At 47.1% G+C, this 20,387-nt stretch overlaps 1 protein-coding gene across 3 annotated transcripts; it reads left to right on the forward strand.

Annotated features, from left to right (window-relative positions):
- The first annotated feature begins 3,476 nt into the window (after window positions 1–3,476).
- LOC101121159 (cationic amino acid transporter 3-like) lies at window positions 3,477–19,142 on the forward strand. Of its 3 annotated transcripts, none has more exons than XM_060399141.1 (13): window positions 3,477–3,654; window positions 3,974–4,157; window positions 9,283–9,685; window positions 11,155–11,313; window positions 12,661–12,838; window positions 13,043–13,155; window positions 13,300–13,522; window positions 13,690–13,829; window positions 13,931–14,033; window positions 14,209–14,405; window positions 14,608–14,774; window positions 15,045–15,153; window positions 15,310–19,142. In XM_060399141.1, exons 3-13 carry the CDS (start codon window positions 9,313–9,315, stop codon window positions 15,429–15,431), a joined length of 1,884 nt encoding a protein of 627 aa, XP_060255124.1. In that variant the 5' UTR covers window positions 3,477–3,654; window positions 3,974–4,157; window positions 9,283–9,312; the 3' UTR covers window positions 15,432–19,142. The 3 variants fall into 3 exon arrangements, with proteins under 3 accessions (XP_060255124.1, XP_042088324.1, XP_027834547.2); XM_042232390.2 differs by having other exon boundaries at window positions 9,286–9,685; XM_027978746.3 differs by lacking the exon at window positions 3,477–3,654 and having other exon boundaries at window positions 3,755–4,157.
- Window positions 19,143–20,387: the final 1,245 nt, after the last annotated feature.

A 20,387-nucleotide genomic window follows, 5' to 3' on the forward strand; every position in this document is an offset into this window, starting at 1 on the left:
AGACCTGAGGGGGGACCCCCATGATGAAGGAGAGGAAGGGTTTTGGTAAAGAGGTACTGTAAACTTCTTACCTTTGAAAGACAAACATTTCAAAGAGTGACTGCCCTCAACACAGGAGCCTCTGGGCAAACCACACCCAGGAATCTCCCTACTGCGGGCACGGGCACGTGCTGCGGGCTAAGTCACCTCAGTCGTCCGACTCTTTGCGACCCCACGGACTGTAGCCCGCCAGGCTCCTCTGTCCGTGGGATTCTTCAGGCAGGAAAACTGAAGTGGGTTGCCATGCCCTCCTCCATGGATCTTCCCAACGCAGAGATCCAACCTGTCTCTTATCTCTCCTGCGTTGGCAGGGCGTTCCTTACCACTAGCGCCACCTGTTTGTTCCACAGGCACCCTCAGTGCCCCGAGTGCTGGACCCACACCTCCCCGGCTCTCCGGGGGCTCCTTGTGGGGCCCTCCCCCTGCAGCGTCCAAAGGAATGCAACAGACAAGAAGCCATCTCAGAAAACCGCCCCGACTCTGGGCGAGGGCGCCCACAGACTGGAGCCCTAGCGCCACCTTCTGGGAATCCAGAGACAGGTTTCCAGGAGGCACCCTGGTGAGTTGTCAGAGCAGCTGTCTGTTTTTCTAACTCGTGTTCAACCATTTGCAACCCCATGGACTGCAGCCCGCCAGGCTTCCTCGTCCTTCACTATCACCTGGAGTTTGTTCAAATTCACATCCATTGATTGAGTCCGTGATGCCATCCAATCGTCTCATTCTCGGCCGTTCCCTTCTTTTGTCCCCAGTCTTTCCCAGCATCAGGATCTTTTCCCATGAACTGGCTCTTTGCATACAGTAGCCAAAGTGTAAGACGAGAGAAGAGAGAAAAGATGAAGAATTTTCCCACCAGAGAGAGTATGAAGAGTGGGGCAGGTGTACTTTCAGAAGATTTTATGAGCCCCAATTCTTGCCTCCTCTCGTACCTAGTAAAACACGGACATCACTAATGGCGACATCTGCTGTGGCCATTAAGGAGAAAACTACCATTAAAAGTCAAAATGGAGCAGCTGTGGTTCAGACAATGTGATTTCAGGCAAGTCCTTGTGTTGCTGAAAATTTGAGTTTTCTGAGCTGGGTCAGACCTGAACAGTATCTTCTGGCAGCTGGCAACTGCAAACTTACCTTTTAAAGGTCTCCTCATGTCACTAGAACATTTTTAGACCATGAAATTGCTTTGGATCACACATCAACAAAAAGAAGAGACATGTATGGTAACCAATAGCACCTGTTGTCTGTGTTAAAAGTGAAAGTGTTAGTCGCTTAGTCTTGTCTGACTCTTTGCAGCCCCATGGACTGTAGCCCACCAGTCTCCTCTGTCCATGGAGTTCTCCAGGCAAGAATACTGGAGTGGGTCACCATTCCCTTCTCCAGGGGATCCCTAACCCATCTTCTCAACCCAGGGATCAAACCCGGGTCTCCTGCATTGCAGGCAGTTTTTTTTTTTTTTTTAACCATCTGAGCCACCAGGGAATGTGGTACCTATGTGTTAATACCACATTAAAAGTTAAAACGTACTTAGATAAAACTAGACAGTCAGCTGCCTGGCTACAAGTCTCTGCAAAGCACTAGGTCCAGACTGGGTTTCAGGCTTCTTCTCCTGAAAAGAAATGAGGTCTCCCTTGCCTATTATGAGGTTGTCACCCCTCCCACTCCTGCTATCTGGGTCGTCACACCTGCATTAACAGGAAGTGATGCTGAAAGCTCAGCCTCTCTGAACACCAGTGTGGGGTCCACCTCAGAGGCAGTTTTGTGTGGAGGAGAAAAGAACAGCGTTATTGCTTTGCCAGTCCAGGAACACAGAGCTTGCTCCTGCCATTGAAACTATGTCCCTACCTGGGTGAGTTCGGTGAGTTTTACGGCAAAGGTTCCAGGAAGGGGCTGCTGACAAGATTAGGGTGTGTGCAGGGTCTCATGCTGTCGGCCCCTAATCTTATGACTGTCTGGTCCCTTTCATCTTGCCTTAGATGGTTTCTCAGCTGCTCCTTCCATGATTCTTGTTATTCAGTCGCTCAGTCACGCTGGACGCTTTACCACCCCATGGACTGTAGCACGCCAGGCTTCCCTGTCCTTCACCAACTCCTGGAGCTTGCTCAAACTTATGTTCATCCAGTTGGTGATATCATCCAACCATCTCATCCCCTGTCGACTGCTTCTCCTCTTGCCTTCAATCTTTCCCAGCATCAGTGTCTTTTCCAATGAATCAGTTCTTCACATCAGGTGGCCGGAGTATTGGAGCTTCAGCTTCAGCATCAGTCCTTCCAATGAATCTTCAGGACTGAGGTCCTTTAGAATTGACTGGTTGGATCTCCTTGCAGTCCAAGGGACTCTCAAGAGTCTTCTCCAACGCCACTTTTCAAAGGCATCAATTCTTTGGCACTCACATCCATACATGACTACTGGACAAAAACCATAGCTTTGACTATATGGACCTTTGTTGGCAAAGTAACGTCTCTGCTTTTTGATATGCTGTCTAGGTTGGTCATAGCTTTTCTTCCAAGGAGCTTTTAATTTCACGGCTGAAGTCACCATCTGCAGTGATTTTGGGGCCCAAGAGAATAAAGTCTATCACTGTTTCCATTGTTTCCCCCGTCTATTTGCCACGAAGTGATGGGACTGAATATCATGATCTTCATTTTTTTAATGTTGAGTTTTAACCCAACTTTTTCACTCTCCTCTTTCACCTTCATCAAGAGGCTCTTTAGTTTTTCTCCGCTTTCTGCCATTAGGGTGGTGTCATCTGCAAATCTGAGATTATTGATATTTCTCCCAGCAATCTTGATTCCAGCTTGTGCTTCATCCAGCCTGGCATTTCACGTGATGTACTCTGCATAGAAGTTAAATAAGCAGGGTGACAATACACACAGCCTTGATGTACTCCTTCCCCAATTTGGAACCAGTCCGTTGTTCCATGTCCGGTTCTAACTGTTGCTTCTTGACCTGCATACAGGTTTCTCAGGAGGCAAGGTGGTCTGGTATTCATTCCCATCCATGGAATGGGAACACCCATTCAAGCAGTTGCTTATCATTTCTTCTGTGATTAGCAACTGCTTGAAGCTGCACTTTGGAACTCAGGGAACGTCATGGAGGCTGGAGTCATGCCTACAAGAAACACAGGGACAGAAATATGCCTCTGTGCCCAGGAGCCCCATGCGGTCCTGAGGTAGGATCTAGGTAAGCTCTAGACTGGACATTTAGATTTAGACTCCTGTTTACATTTCCTAAGGAAAGAGGCAAGTGGGCTCTAGGCTGGATATTTACAGCCAGCCTCCTGTCGGCCCTTCAAGAGGGAACTAACAGGATCAGAGTAAGTAGCGGACTTTGTTCCTGTGGACACTTAAGATGACAATCACAGCAGGGCTTATCTCCATTTGATTAAAAGATCAAGAGGTCACATATTTCCCACCCTTAGGACTGGGGAGATGCTGCACATGCCCAGAAAGTCTCCTTGAAGGTTGAAAAGAAGAGGATGCCCTGCCAAAATAGGTGATGCCAAGGACCCGCTCACAGGGCTCTGGACTAGAATCCATCTTGGAAAAAAGTTTCATATGCTTGTTGGTGAGGATCCTTAGGGCAGGTCAGGCGTGGAAAAAGAAACCAGATAACTGGCCAAAGGTAAACAAGTCTGGAAGAACTGTCCTCCTGATTGATTTTCCTGCCTTCTATGGGGCTCCTCCTCCTGGGAGGACGCCCGCACTCCTTCTCTCCAGCGTGTATCTCTGCCTCGCTTCTGTCTTAACTGAGCAGTTTCTCTGTGTGCTCTCTCATCTGTTGTGCTGTGTCTCTAATAGTACACTTTGTACCTGTTTGCTTCGTTTACAATTTTTGCCTTCTTGAGGAATGCATTTTTCAGTGGGGGCAAGAGCCAGGAAAACCTTGTCTCTAGCGTCTAGCCCCTGGTGGATGAGCAGCTAAACTCCTGATTTTCATCCAGGCCACTCAGGGCCGATCCCTGGGTAGAAAACTAAGACCTCGCTTCAGGCCACCCCTCATGGCCTTCTGTCTGCAAGAATGGGATTTCAAGGTCAACTGCAGGTCCAGTTCCCGGGCTGAGAACTAAGCCACCGCTCACGGCTGACTCTCCCAAGATCACTGATGCTGAAACCCGGGATTTCAAGGTAAACTGCTGTTCTCCCTGAACTGCTGGTGGGAGACTCCTGGCTTTCAGTCTCTACCGTGAGAACTCACTTGCTCTCGGTCTCTGCCTTGTTCTCTTTCCTGGATCCACAGGGCTGAATCTGGGTCCACTCAATGAAGGAGCCCTCTCTCCCTCTTCTTCCCTCCTCTCCCCCTCTTCCTCCCTCCTCTCCCCCTCTTCCTCCCTCCTCTCCCCCTCTTCCTCCCTCCTCTCCCCCTCTTCCTCCCTCCTCTCCCCCTCTTCCTCCCTCCTCTCCCCCTCTTCCTCCCTCCTCTCCCCCTCTTCCTCCCTCCTCGCTCCCTCTTCCTCCCTCCTCTCTCCCTCTTCCTTCTCTCTCCTTTCTCCCTGAGCTACAACCCCCAGGAGGTCTTCCACTCAAGCAGTGCTTTCTCTTTGACTTCGCAAGCAGCACACTGGAAGCTGTAGCTCAGCACCTCCAACAAATCACTCCCTGCTACACCCACACTTTACCCCCTGGGCCCCACTGTCTTTTAATGTTTCTCCCGGAGTGCCCTGCTACCGCAAACACCACATTCCTCTTTTTTTTCCCCGTGATTTTCTTTCCTGCATTACTCATGAAGCAAGGTGGTTGGTCTGCTCCCTCCGCCCCCCACAAGCCTTAAGTCTCCTTCATGTTTACCTTAGATGCCAAACAAACAGGGCAATAGACCTAGGGTACTTCTGCTGTTTAATGTCCCACCTTATTCCGTGTCCAGGAATCCCCGAGGGGAATACTCCCAGCTCTCAGCCTCAGGTCCTGACCCCCACAGCATTCTGCTTTGCAGTCAACTCCAGTGACTCCAGCAGTCCGCCCCCCGCCCCGCCAGCCCCAGGCTCTGACAGTCCACATGCTGCCGTGGACAGCCTACTGGGCTGGCTATTTTGAACCATACCACAAAGCAGCAACAGACGTCACTTAAAGAGACCCCTGGTGATGGACCGATACTGGTTCAAATACCCACACGCCCCTGGACCCCTGGCACAAGGACGGGATTGACCAGAGGTGTCTGGTGGAGGATGCTCGAAATTCAGAGGACACTCTGGGTCTCCCTCAGGGGTCCCCGAGTAATGCTTCTGGGAGGCTGGGCTTCATTTCTAGGAGCGCTGTTCTTGGTTGCAGGTTGCTCAGCGTGGGAGGATCCTCTTTCTAAGCCAGATGGGCTGAGAAAGGGAAAACAGATTCTGCTGTAACATGACCCGAACTTTATTCAGCTTGGGGGATGGAAAGCGACCTAGAGATTGGGGTCTCTAGACTGTAATACTATCTTACAATCAGATCTCTATCACCACGGGATTGGAAAATCAGCTGAGATAAACTCTCTTGAACTTCTAAACAGTCTTCGTCAGCCTCTCCCAACTCGCAGGGTGGGGTAACAAGCTTCCCCAAATCCTGCAGTTTCCTCTACTTCTTCAGATTCTTCTGATCAAACTAAGATCCCACCTCTCCAGAGGGGAAGTCCCTGCTGGGGCAACATTTTATCACCCATTTATCTGCTCCTATTTTTAGGACCAATTTGAGCACTGGTCTAATTTTAGCTACGAAACTATGACTAGAGAAAAGAAAGATGATATTTCATTATGACATGGTGTGGCCACAATATTCTCTGCACTTCAGAGAAAATTAAGAAAAAAATCTGAAATTGGAAAAAAAAACACACTTTTTTTTTTTTGCACGTACAGTTAGAGAAAGCCAGCTTTTACACTTTTTCTTTCAGAATTCTGACCCTGAGAAAACTCCTACTAAGAGAATGTGGCTTTCTCTCCCTGTACTTTGACACCAGGGCTCCCAGGAACACTTATAGCCCTTAATAATCTCTAATTCCTGAGACTGGATGAAAAAATGAGGACAAAGCCTTTTAAAATTTTACTCATCCCAACTGTTATTTATAAACCAGTGAGGTTTGTATCGTAATGCCTGATTCATGACTAAGTATAGAAAATGAAATTATGAGATTGCTGTCTGGATATACATGTGTGTTTACACTCTGATACCTTTGTAAAAGTGCTCCCTCTTCCAGATTTGTAGAGTGGACTTTCTAAGATTCAATTGAAATGAATTAGGTAAATAAATGTTGTTAGTAACGGTGAGCCAGTGCCAGACAGAAGTCTGGTTTTCTCTCTCTGTGAAGAGAACACAGTTTTCTTGGAACACTGCCTTTGACGACACACCATGGGAACTCCCTTGCCTTTAAGTCATTTATGTTCACTTTGGAAATCTTCCCGTTACTTTGGTTGAGTGAATAAGTATTATTTCACGATGATCTCTGAAGATTACGGCACGTGTAGGCACAGTTCATTCTGCTTCTACAAAACTCAGCTCCTTGTTGTCAGACTTTTGCCCATCCTGATGCCTTTGTACCATGGCAATGGTCTACTCTTAGGTTAGGGAAGTTAAAGTGGGTGAGCAACAGCTGTCAGCTAAAGTCACACTGATGGGAAATCCAAGATGACCATTTAGCTTTTCCCAGCTCCTTGGCAAATTTCATGGGTTAAAGCCTTTCCTGACTACCTGGCTTTGTTGCCCTCACGATGGAAAGAAAATGGTTAAAACATATGTTCCATGTGGGATATACCTTCTACAGTCTCTAGTGATCAAAGTACCCCCTTCACTGTACAGATCATACAAACCTTCCCTTAAAACCTCTGAACTTCTTGAAACTATCGCTGTCACTAATCCTCAATCATTAGGCAAGATCAACAGAGCTAATGGGAAAAAATTGGACTCAAAAAGAACAAACATTAATTACAGGAGATTAAATGAATCACTAAAGACATGTGTGTGTGCGTGCTAAGTCGCTTCAGTCCTGTCTGACTCCTTGCGACACTGTGGACTGTATGCAGCCCCCCAGGATCCTCTGTTGGTGGGATTCTCCAGGCAAGAATACTGGAGTGGGTTGCCATGCCCTCCTCCAGGGGATCTTCCTGACCCAGGGATCGAACCTGTGTCTCTTACATCTACCTGCATTGGCAGGTAGCACCACTTGGGAAGCCCCCCAAAACTGCTAAGTATGATTATAATGTTTATGACTTTTTTTCTGACATATTATTAGCTTCTAATCTGGTTTTCAGGTATTAAAAAAGCTATCCTCAAGCTGCTGATGATTTACAACATTTTGGTAACTGACATCCACAGATAAAATTAAAACATTTTTCTTTTCTCTCTGCTTGGTCCCTCCAGAAAATGAGGATCTTTGGGCTCTGAACAGTCTCATTGGGTTAAAAAGACACATGCAGGAAACTCAAGTTTGGGGCAGACCTCTGTGAGACAGAAATCCACCTAGGCAAAATCTGGTGATAGACCTTTGGCACGGCCTTCTTGGCCTTCAGGGGCCTTTTGGAAATTTTAGTCAGAGATTGCTTCTGAAGGATTACACCAGGGTCACTCTTCCCTGGTGGCTCAGATGGTAATGAATCCTCCCACAATGCGGGAGACCTGGGTTTAATCTCTGGGTCAGGAGGATCCCCTGGAGAAGAGAATGTCCACCCAGTCCAGTCTTCTTGCCTGGAGAATCCCATGGACAGAGGAGCCTGGCAGGCCACAGTCCATGGGGTCACAGAATTGGACACGACTGAACGACTAACTCTTTCACTTTTACTATGGAGGAACCTATGTGGTCATAGGTCAATGGACCTAAGATCAGCTAGATGTGCTGATTCAAATCTGGGTTGACTACATATTGACTTGTCTGACTTTGCCAGAGCTGCATACCACTCTCTGTCCTCCTTTCCTGCGTGATACAGACAAACCAATTATGTCTGGGGCTTGCCTGGTGGCTCAGTGGTAAAGAAGCTGCCTGCCAATGCAGGAGATGCAGGTTCAGTCCCTGGTTATGGAAGATCCCTCAAAGTAAACGGCAACCTGCTCCCATATTCTTGCCTGGGAAGTCCCATGGACGGAGGAGCCTGGCAGGCTACAGTCCACGGGGTCACAAAACAGTCGGTTACCACTTAGCAACTACACAACAATGACAAAACCTTGTCTGGGTAAAAGATCAAGAGGTCACGTATTTCCCATCTTTAGGGCAAAGGAGACGCTCCACATACATAGGAAGGCTTCTGCAGGCCCCCAAAAGAGGGAGTGCCATCCCATAATAGGTGATGCCAAGGGCCCCTCAGGCCTCTGGGCTGAAATCCATCTTGGAAGAGAGCTGCACATATGTGTTGGGGAGGATTGTCAGGCAGGTCAGGTGTGAAAAAAGAAACCAGATAATTGGCCAAAGGTGAGCAAAGATGTGAAGAACTGCCCGGTATGAAGGGTTTTCCTGCCTCTGTCCGGGGCTCCTTCTCATGAGGGGAGACGCCCACACTCTCTCCCTCCAGGTGTGTGACTCGGCCTCGCTTCTGTCTTAACTAAACAGGCTGCTCCTCTGTGCGCTCTCCCGCTTGTGCCGTGTCTCTAATAATACACTTCGTACCTGTTTGGTTTTTTTTTTTAACAGTTTTTTCCTCCTTGAGAAATGCGGTTTTCAGTGGGGACAAGAGCCAGGGGCACCTTGTCTCTAGCCTCTAGCCCCTGGTGGATGAGAGGCTGGGATTCCTGGTTTTCATCCAGGCCTCCCAGGTCCAATTCCTGAGCAGAGAACTAAGACCTCCTTTCAACCCACTGCTTGAGGCTGTCTCTCGCTCTCTCGCTCTGAGATCAACCCCACTCGGTTTCAGAAAATGGGAAGAGCAAATGATTGGTTAACAAACGTTTGCCCCTCTGCACAGACAAGTCTTTCAAAGACCAAAAGTTCTCCCTGGTAATAGCTCTCTTCCTGGCGTAGGCACTTAATCTAAATTATTTTGAGCCATGAAAGGAGAGGCAAAAGGCTTTCCTTCAGGCTGCAACGTCTCAGCTGCCTTCAGCTGAAGAGTCCACAAGCCAAAGTGGCATGTTTTAGAGTGACGCGTTCTCTTTCCCCTCACTTCTCTTCAGCCACCCTTCCAGCAACGCTGAAACATATTCAAGTTTTCACGCCTCAGATACCAAATCTCAGAGCTGGAGAACCTGCCCAGTGCATCCTTCCCCACCTGCTCCCATCACTCCTATGCTCTGTGGAATTGGACTCCCAGGACCCAGGCCAGATGGACACTCTTGACGGCTTGCTGTGTTGTTTTCTCAGCAGATCTGAGCCTCCTCAACTGTGCCTAGGATGCTGCGTCAGTATGTTCACCAATTTGGTCAGAAGCTGGTCCGCAGGCGGCGGCTGGGGCCCAGGGAGGCGTCTGACAGGTGCACGGCTCGTCGTCTGAACACCCTCGACCTGATCGCCTTGGGTGTGGGCGGCACCCTAGGAAATGGCATGTACATCTTGGTTGGAGAAGTGTCTGCGTATGAGGCTGGACCAGCGATCGTCATCTGCTACTTGCTGGCCTGTCTGTCTACTCTTTTATCCGGGCTCTGCTATGCAGAGTTGGCAGCCCGGGTACCATGCTCCGGCTCTGCGTATCTCTACAGCTACGTCACCATGGGTCAGCTGTGCGCCTTCATCACTGGCTGGAACCTCATCCTGTCCTATGTCATGGGTGAGACGATGGGGTGGGGAAAGGTGTGGGGCTTCAGATCAGAAACTCAGAGGAGGTACTGGAGTCTTATTAATTTGGGAAAACTTTGTTGTCAATGTTGTGGGCTGAAGTGGGTTATTGTGGCAGGAAAACCCCCACAAGTTCTTTCTACTTAGATCAACCCCGCTTCCTTTAAATGATGGACCAGGAGCTGAGGGAAAGGGAACTGTTGGGGGGTGGGTAAGAAGGGGGCGTGGCCCACAGGCTCATCCCTTCACCTCTCTGAAGTCTCTGCTCAGCTGCTGCCTTTGCGGGAGTTCTCTAACACCCATTTTTTTTTAATTTCTTTATTTATCGGGTCACGCCATCTTTGGTGCTGGGCATGGGCTGCTCTTCTAGTTCTGGTGTGAGGCCTGCTCATCGCCACTGCTCCTCTTGTTATGGCACATGGGCTAAGTTGCCCTGGGACATGCAGAATCTTTCTGGACCAGGGATCAAACCCTGCATGTCCCCTGCATTAGCAGGCGAATTCTTAACCACTGCACCACCAGAGAAATCCTGCAACTCAGTTTAAAATTTTACCCTCAGGACTTCCCTGGTGGTCCAGTGGCTAAGGCTCCGAGCTCACAAAGCAGGGGGCCCAGGTTCAATCCCTGGTCAGGGAACTATATCCCGCATGCCACAGAGTTTGCATGCAGCAACTAAGACCCGGTACAGCTAAACAAATATATATTTTTTTAAACAGGGGGACTTTCCTGGTGGTCCAGTGTTTAAGAATCTGCCTGCCAATGCAGGTGACACGGGTTCAGTCCCTGATGCAAGAAGATTCCACATGCCGTGGGGTCACTAAGCTTATGTGCCACAGCCACTGAGCCCACACGGCCTAGAGCCCATGCTTCACAAGAAGAGAAGCCACAACAATGAGAAGCCCGTGCCCTGCAACTAGGGAGCAGCCCCCACTCCCCGCATCTAGAGAAAAGCCTGCGTGCAGCAGTGAAGACCCAGTGCGGCCAAGAGTAAATGAATCGATAAACAAAATCTTTAAAAAATAAAGAAAAGGAAATAAACTTTCACCCTCATCTTCCAACCTTCATTTTTTAATTAATTAATTTTAATTGGAGGCTGATTACTTTACAATATTGTAGTGATTTTTGCCCTACATTCTTCCAACCTTCTTGATCCCACCTTCCAGTTATATTTTTTCTGGCCTCACGTTAATCTCCTGCTAACGTATTAAATGGACAGACGAGCCTGGCTGGCTGCAGTCCAAGGGGTCGCAAAGAGTGGGACATGACTGAGTGACTAAACACAGCACACAGCAATATATTAAATAGTTGAGCTATTTTGTGAATCATCTGGGTCTACGCTCTTCGGTCTATGCATAGAAACTTCTTGAGCTTAAGTGATTTGTTGGCTTCTTTCCCCCATGCTTCCCATGACATGGCAGGAGTTCAGTTCACGTCTGTTGATGAACGTTTCTTCCTCTGCAGGCACCGCCTGTGTGTCCAGGGCCTGGAGCACCGCCTTTGACAGCCTGATTGGGAACCACATCTCTCAGGCGTTCCAGGGAACTCTCTCTCTGAACGTGCCCTACTTCCAGGCCACATATGCAGACTTTTTTGCACTGGGCCTGGTGTTGCTTCTTACAGGTGAGACACGGTTCAGTGATGGAACGGGCAGAGTAGAGTATGGAAGAGGAGAGCTGGGGTGCAGAAGGCTAGGGGCTCCAGAATGGTGGGCCAATTAAGCCTGGAATGAAGTGTCTGGGACAAGAGGGACAGGAAGGCAAGACAGACATAGACCATGGTTTTCCACCCTTGGCACTATTGACATTCTGCGTAAAATCATTCTTTGGTGTGTCTGTGGGGAGTACTGCCCTATTCATTGTAGGTTTTATTTTGAATCACTGTAAAATATTGAGTAGCACTCCTGGTTTTTCCAGGGGTAAAACAGTCAGTAGCTCAGTCAGTAAAGAATCTGCCTGTAGTGCAGGAGACCCAGGTTCGATCCCTGGGTCAGGAAGATCCCCTGGAGAAGGAAATGGCAACCCACTCCAGTATTCTTGCCTGGAGAATCCCATGGATAGAGGAGCCTGGTGGGCCACAGTCCATGGGGTCAAAAGAGTCAGACACGATTCGCGACTAAACCACCACCACCCTGGTTTGTACTCACTACAAAATAGTGAAGCCCACCTCCTGAATTACAGCAATCAGAATGTCTCCAGACTTTACCAAGAGTCTCTTGAGAGATAAAAATCCTCCCCACCTGATAATCATTTACTTAGACTTAGAAGTTTCTTCCGTGTACTGAGACTGAAGATGTTTGAGAGGAAATTCACAGGAAATTAAACTTTTTCTTTTTTTACTATATCGCCCCAGATTTATTGGGATATAATTGAGATTGCAATATTATATAATTTTAAGATATGCAAAGTGTGATTTGATCGATTGGTTTATTGTGAGATGGTTGCCACAGTAAGAAATTAACCATCTTCAAAGTGGACAATTCAGTGGCACTGAGTACCTTCAAGACCCTGGTTCAATTCCTGGGTCAGGAAGATGCACTGGAGAAGGGATAGGCTACCCGCTCCAGTATTCTTGGGCTTCCCTTGTGGCTCAGCTGGTAAAGAATCCACCTGCAATGTGGGAGACCTGGGTTTGATCCCTGGGTTGGGAAGATCCCCTGGAGAAGGGAAAGGCTACCCACTCCAGTATTCTGTCCTAGAGAATTAATTCCATGCACTAAGTCCATGGGGTCGCAAAGAGTCAGACACGACTGAGCGACTTTCACTTTCACCTTCACACTGTTGTACAACCATTTCCTGCTTCTAGTTCCAAATGTTTTCATCGCAAGAAAAGGGAAACCTGTACACACCGAGCGATCACTGTCTACCTTCCACTCACCCGCAAACACCAGCCTCTGACAACTGCTCGTCTGTTCTCTGTCTCTGTGGATTTAGTTATTTTGGATGTCTCTTATTCCATCTTCCTCCACAGGACTACTGTTTCTGGGAGCTCGTGAGTCTACCCTGGTTAACAAAGTGTTCACTGGCGTGAACCTTTTGGTTCTCAGCTTCACCATCCTCTCTGGCTTCATTAAGGGAGACCTGCACAACTGGAAGCTTACGGAAGAGGACTACAGATTAGCTACATCTGGATCCAGTGACGCCTATAGGTCAGGACGGTGATCTTGGTCGCAGTAATGCCTGTGTGTCTGATGCAGAGCTGGGAATAAGCTGAGGACTAACGACTTTGGGGCTGATGGATCTAGATGATACGAATCCTGGGGCCCAGGGCTTGCGAAGTTAACTGAGGAGCCCAGTGGACTCCTGTGAACACACCTCACCCACGTTCTTTCTTGCTCCTTCTCTCAACACAGCTTGGGCCCTCTGGGTTCTGGAGGGTTTCTGCCTTTTGGCTTTGAAGGGATTCTCCAGGGAGCAGCAACGTGCGTCTATGCCTTTGTTGGCTTTGACGTCATTGCTACTACAGGTAACACGGTCGCTGGGTGTCTTACTGAGGGTCTGGGCAGGGGTTGGGAGAAGGTTAGACTGTGTTTGGAGGTGCAAGGGGAAATCGGATTCTGTGCTTTCATTCCAGTGTGTGTACTGACCCTGTACTCCACTCATCTTGCAGGGAAAGAGGCCCAAGATCCTCGTCGCTCCATCCCCTTGGGCATCGTGATCACTATCTTTATCGGCTTTTTGGCGTATTTTGGTGTCTCAGCGGCACTCACCCTCATGGTGCCCTACTACCAAATTCAACCCCAGAGCCCCTTGCTTCAGGCTTTCCTCCATGTCGGGTGGAACCCTGCCCGATATGTCGTGGCTGTTGGCACCCTCTGTGCTCTTACATCCAGGTCAGTGTCACAGGGTTTTAATCCACCCTCTGTGGGATTATCACGGATCATAGTCCTTGGATTGAGAAACAACAAGAAAAGACATCTGACCCCAGGAAGACAGGGAACAGAAGCTCTGGCCTCTCCTGCTTCTCCACATCCTCACATGTTTCCATTTCCTGTCCCAGCCTCCTGGGAACCATGTTCACCATGCCTCGGTTGATCTACGCAATGGCAGAGGATGGTCTCCTTTTCCGAGGACTTGCCCAACTCCATGGCCGCAGAGGAACCCCCATCTGGGCCATCTTGGTTTCTGGAATGCTTGCAGGTATATAAACAAAATCCACTCCGTCTTTGATCAATTTTCTTGACTTGTATGTATCTACAGTCTCACTCTCTTCTCCCACCTTGTTTGTGCCCTGATTTTAGCGGTCTTGGCTCTACTCTTGGAGCTGATCGATCTTGTGTACCTTGTGTCAATTGGGACCCTGCTTGTTTACTCCCTGGTGGCCTTTTCAGTCCTTGTCCTCAGGTAAGACTTCTCTACACCTTGGCTGGGGGTCTTTGACTCACGGGGACTGATGCAAAGGTTATTCTCTTCTTCCTTCCTGCTACCTTCTAAATGTCCTGGGAAATGACGGATTAGTCTGGGTAATGTTGGATGAGTAGGGGCTACCATTAATACTGCCTTGATATTTCTAATTCAGGTATCAACCAGAACAGAATCTCAGCAAGAATGAGAAAATAGATGATGAAATTGATATTTCACAATGGGAAGCAAGTCCTTGGGAACCTGCATCAGAAGCAGGAACGTCAAGGACTCTAAAGACTCTGTGGTTCCCTACCGGTACCACCCCGACTCTGAAATCTGGCCACATTGTCTATGGATGTGCCTCCCTGCTTGGTGAGCAGTGGGACTTCTCTTTGGCTGTATTCTGGAATTGGCAGCATGGAGAAGGCAGTGTGTTTTGAGCAATTGAGGAGGAGTCTTGGAGATACAGTGGCCCTTCCTGATGTGGGCAGCGTGGGGGGGAGGCTGTGACCCGAGGTCCTGGCGTCTTTGGCTTCTGGGTCCAGCCTGTTCTCCTCCACCTTGACCCTTGCAGTTCTCCTGCTGATCATCCTGAGCCTGGTCCTGGCCCAGTGGCCCAGCCAGGTGTTCTCTGGAGACCCTGTGCTCACAACAGTGGCTGTGCTGCTGCTGCTGCTCATCACTGGGGTCACGGTCATCATCTGGAGGCAGCCCCAGGACCCCACTGCTCTTCACTTCAAGGTAGGTGACCTCATGTGCCCACAGTGTCCACCTTGAGTGAAGGAGGTCTGCATGCTTTGAGGTCTAAGTGTCCTTCACTGGACCAGGAATGACAGGGGTTGCTAAAACCGCTGGACTCTTCCCTGATCCACACTCAGTGCTTTACATACACAATGTCAGTAGGCACTGAACACACAGCCTGAGTGGAATGGGAGTCTTCTGGCACACGGGTTGCAGTCTCCCTCTCAGACATCTGGGGTGTGTCCAGGGATGAGCTGACTCTGCCCACAGGTGCCTGCTCTGCCTGTCCTCCCGCTGGTGAGCATCTTTGTGAACATCTACTTGTTGATGCAGATGAACACTGGGACCTGGGTCCTATTTGGCGTCTGGATGGCGGTTGGTAAGTGCCTTCCCTGGAAAATGAGTGACTGAACCCAAGTGTCTTCCTACTACCTCTCCCAGAAACTGTGTCAGACAGCATAATAAGAGGGCTAATGGGATTTTTAAGTGAGGAGAGCACCGACTTTTCTTTGTCATCATCTCATTTCCCTCCTAGGATTTGCCATATACTTGGGATATGGGATCCGACACAGCCTGGAGGAGAACAATGATCAACAGTTACCAGCCTCCACCTCCCAAATGCTGGACCAAAACATGCCCAATAATGAATCAGGTTAACCATAAGAAACTGATACTGTGTGGAATCCTTTCACGCACTGGAGGTATCTTCCCATTCAAGGGTGGCTTTGAGCCTCTATGGAGTCTGAAGTTGAAATGCAGTGACAGCCGTGTACTTATTGCCACCAGATAGAATGACATTACTGTTGAATAATTTTTAAGTAAACTTTCAAAACATAATATGTATACAGAAAAGCACACGACTCATAAGTGGGCAGCAAGATCAATTTTCACAAAGAAAGTACAACTATTAACTATTAACTAAAAGTGGAAGTGATGCTTAAAAGATGCCTACTCCTTGGAAGAAAAGTTATGACCAAACCAGACAGCATATTGAAAAGCAGAGACATTACTTTGCCAACAAAGGTCCGTCTAGTCAAGGCTATGGTTTTTCCTGTGGTCATGTGTGGATGTGAGAGTTGGACTGTGAAGAAAGCTGAGCACCGAAGAATTGATGCTTTTGAACTGTGGTGTTGGAGAAGACTCTTGAGAGTCCCTTGGACTGCAAGGAGATCCAATCAGTCCATTCTGAAGGAGATCAGCCCTGGGATTTCTTTGGAAGGAATGATGCTAAAGCTGAAACTCCAGTTCTTTGGCCACCTCATGGGAAGAGTTGACTCATTGGAAAAGGCTCTGATGCTGGGAGGGATTGAGGGCAGGAGGAGAAGGGGACGGCAGAGGATGAGATGGCTGCATGGCATCTCTGACTCGATGGACACAAGTTTGGGTGAACTCCAGGAGTTGGTGATGGACAGGGAGGCCTGGCGTGCTGTGATTCATGGGGTCGCCAAGAGTCGGACACGACTGAGCGACTGAACTGAACTGAACTGAAAAGTGAAAATGAAGTCTCTCAATCCTGTCCGACTCTGCGATTTTCCAGGCAAGAATACTGGAGTGGGTTGCCATTTCCTTCTCCAGGAGATCTTCCCAACCCAGGGCTTGAACCCGCATTGTAGGCAGACGCTTTACCATCTGAGCCATCAGGGAAGTCCTAACTATTAGATAAAGGGAATAATAAAATATCAACGGGCATATAAGAGGCGCCTTCTTATGCCTATTTCCAGTGAAACACAGAGAGTGTGACCTGGAGAGAAATACAGGCAACCATACTTTGTGTCTAGAGTTGTGGGAATGACCAACTAGAATAGAGTGAAATGTCTGAAATACCATGTGTTCAGTTACAGGAGGTGAGACACATAATCAAATAATCGCATGTATATGCAATGTTTTATGTGCCCCAAGAGGCATAAAATTTTCTTTAGCAGATGTTATCACACTGAATGTACAGTATTTATATCGGGAAAAAAAATTTTGCTCAACTAATTAAAATAGAAAATTGGACTTTAAAGCCATGTCTGATCTATGAGTGGCACATACTATATCATGTTGCAGGAGAAAGTAAATACAGAGAGAAATTGGGGAGAGAAGAGAGAAGGCGGGGAGGTGGTGAAGGGGCTCCCTGCATTGGATCTCACTTTCAAATGAAAATCATGAAGTGATGGATGTAGGTGGGCATCTCATGGAAAGCTGTGAAGGATTTTTTAAATGATTATTCTTGGTGTAGATCGGCTAGGAGGATAAAACAGTTGCTTGAAGCAGGGCAGGAGACAAAGCAAATCATTAACAGGTTATTCTGCTAATATTCAAGAAAATTAGAGATACCAAGGGAACATTTCATGCAAAGATGGGCTCAAAAAAGGACAGAAATGGTATCTACTGAACAGAAGCAGAAAATATTAAGAAGAGGTGGCAAGAATACACAGAAGAACTGTACAAAAAAGATCTTCACAACCCAGATAATCATGATGGTGTGATCACTTACCTAGAGTCAGACATCCTTGAATGTGAAGTCAAATGGAACTTAGAAAGCATCACTATGAACAAAGCAAGGGGAGGTGATGGAATTCCAGTTAAGCTATTTCAAATCCTGAAAGATGATGCTCTGAAACTGCTGCACTCAATATGTCAGCAAATTTGGAAAACTCAGCAGTGGCCACAGGACTGAAAAGGTCAGTTTTCATTTCAATTCCAAAGAAAGGCAATGCCAAAGAATGCTCAAACTACCGCACAATTGCACTCATCTCACAAGCTAATAAAATAATGCTCAAAATTCTCCAAGGCAGCCTTCAGCAATACGTGAACCGTGAACTTCCAGATATACAAGCTGGTTTTAGAAAAGGCAGAGGAACCAGAGATCAAATTGCCAACGTCTGCTGGATCGTCAAAAAAGCAAGAGAGTTCCAGAAAAACATCTATTTCTGCTTTATTGACTATGCCAAAGCCTTTGACTGTGTGGATCACAATCAACTGTAGAAAATTCTGAAAGAGATGGGAATACCAGACCACCTGACCTGCCAATTGAGAAACCTGTATGCAGGTCAGGAAGCAGCAGTTAGAACTGGACATGGAACAACAGACTGGTTCCAAACAGGAAAAGGAGGACGTCAAGGCGGTATATGGTCATCCTGCTTATTTAACTTCTATGCAGAGTACATCATGAGAAATGCTGGGCTGGAAGAAGCACAAGCTGGAATCAAGATTGCCGGGAAAAATATCAATAACCTCAGATATGCATATGACACCACCCTTATGGCAGAGAGTGAAGAGGAACTAAAAGCCTCTTGATGAAAGTGAAAGAGGAGAATGAAAAGGTTTGCTTAAAGCTCAACATTCAGAAAACTCAGTTCATGGCATCTGGTCCCATCACTTCATGGCGGATAGATGGGGAAACAGTAGAAACAGTGTCAGACTTTATTTTGGGGGCTCCAAAATCACTGCAGATGCTGATTGCAGCCATGAAATTAAGAGACACTTACTCCTTGGAAGGAAAGTTATGACCGACATGGATAGCATATTGAAAAGCAGAGACATTACTTTGCCGACTAAGGTCCGTCTAGTCAAGGCTATGGTTTTTCCTGTGGTCATGTATGGATGTGAGAGTTAGACTGTGAAGAAAGCTGAGCACCGAAGAATTGATGCTTTTGAACTGTGGTGTTGGAGAAGACTCTTGAGAGTCCCTTGGACTGCAAGGAGATCCAACCACTCCATTCTGAAGGAGATCAGCCCTGGGATTTCTTTGGAAGGAATGATGCTAAAGCTGAAACTCCAGTACTTTGGCCACCTCATGGAAAAGACTCTGATGCTGGGAGGGATTGAGAGCAGGAGGAGAAGGGGACGACCGAGGATGAGATGGCTGGATGGCATCACCAACTTGATGGACACAAGTTTGAGTAAACTCCGGGGGTTAGTGATGAACAGGGAGGCCTGGCGTGCTGCGATTCATGGGGTCGCAAAGACTCGGACACGACTGAGCGACTGAACTGAAGTGAACTGAACTGATTCATGAAATGGGTGGTTCCCACAGGGCAGGGAGTCAGTGAGTGGCTGTGAGCAGGGCAACAAGATGAGGAAGGGGTTTGGGAGATGACTGAGGGTCTGCTGTCTTTCCAGGGACAGGGGTACAATGTGGACACCCTCCAGGCTTCACATATGCCTCTCCCACACCACATGCCTCCCCACTTTACTGCCCATGTGAGCCTTGAAAAGTCACCTAACCTTCCCTTTAACCCTCTAAAGGCTTAGCAAAGAAGTGGAGAAATAAGACACAGGATGGCTCCTTACATAACCTATGTAAGGTTGGAATTTCAGAGCTGAGGTGTTTGTCTCTGTTGATGGAAAATTAAATAACAACCATGGTAAGGAAAAAGAAAAGAGAATTTTGGTTATTTCCATAACACAGAATTTTAAGATAATATATTTAATTTTAAGATAACTTATGACTGATAACAATTTACTAGGATATATTAAATCACTGTGGACTGTGACCGCACCCATGAAATTAAAAGATGCTTGCTCCTTGGAAGAAGGGCTATGACAAACCTAGAGAGTGCATTAAAAAACAGAGATATTACTTTGCCGACAAAGGTCTGTCTAGTCAAAGCTATGCTCGGCAAAGAAGTAGAGAGATAAAGCACAGGATGAGTCCTTACATAACCTATGTAAGATGGGAAATCCAGAGGTGAAGTGTTTGGCTCTGTAGATGGAAAATTAAATGGCAATTGAGGTAAGTAAAAGGAGAGTTTTTACTATTTCCATAACATTTAATATTTCAAGATAATAATTAGAATTATGACTGATAACAATATGCTGGGACATAGTAGGCTTTTTACAATTTCATATAGTTTTTTAGAAAAAAATATTGATAACATTTATCCTTCCAATATCACCTTAGAAGGTTCATCATCACTTACTTGACTCTGATAGCTATTAATAATATTTGCCAATTTTCCTAATTATAATGGGTTCAATATCTTTCTCTGAGATGTTGTAGGGGCTCACTGAAAAATCCCCAAATTAGCTAGAGGTCAAGAAAATATTTCACTTATAGTATTATTTGGGAGTGACTTCCCTGGTGGTCCAATGCCTAAGAGTCCATGCTCCCAAAGCATGGGGTTCAAGTTTGATCCCTGGTTAGGAAATTAGATCCCACATCATAACGTAGATAAGATTTACCATGGCCAAATAATTTGTGTGTGTGTGTGTGTGTGTGTGTGTGTGTGTGTGTGTGTGGTAAAGGAATTTGATTTGGGAAGATTTTCAAAGATAGCACAACTTCTTCTTTTTTTTTTTTTTTTTTTTGAACCTTGTCTGCAGCTTGCAGAATCTTAGTTCCCAGACCAGGGATGTATAACCCAGGCCCCCCTGCCATGAACCCCTGGACCACCAGGGAAATCCCCCACAAGTTTTCTATAACTTCCTTTATTACACTCAGATTTTCAGGGTTCTGCTTCTCCCCTCCCCCACTTTAATGTCACTTTAGGACAAAATTTCTTCCCTTCCCTTTAACAAAATACACGTTCATCCTTATAACTTTAAAAAATTTTCCTTGAACGCAAATATATTTTCCTTATTAATTTCAGTAGTTTTAATGACACATGTTAATCAGACTCCTTAACA

The sequence above is a fragment of the Ovis aries genome, chromosome 14 (assembly GCF_016772045.2).
Source record: "Ovis aries strain OAR_USU_Benz2616 breed Rambouillet chromosome 14, ARS-UI_Ramb_v3.0, whole genome shotgun sequence".
NCBI classification, from domain to species: Eukaryota; Metazoa; Chordata; class Mammalia; order Artiodactyla; family Bovidae; genus Ovis; species Ovis aries.

Excerpts from the sequence above, each read along its gene's own strand:
- LOC101121159 (XM_060399141.1), top strand. The coding sequence starts at position 9,313 with ATGCTGCGTCAGTATGTTCACCAATTTGGTCAGAAGCTGGTCCGCAGG. Across the intron at positions 14,034-14,208 it reads TTTTCAGTCCTTGTCCTCAG|GTATCAACCAGAACAGAATC; the intron begins GTAAGACTTCTC and ends TTTCTAATTCAG. Across the intron at positions 14,406-14,607 it reads TGGATGTGCCTCCCTGCTTG|TTCTCCTGCTGATCATCCTG; the intron begins GTGAGCAGTGGG and ends TGACCCTTGCAG.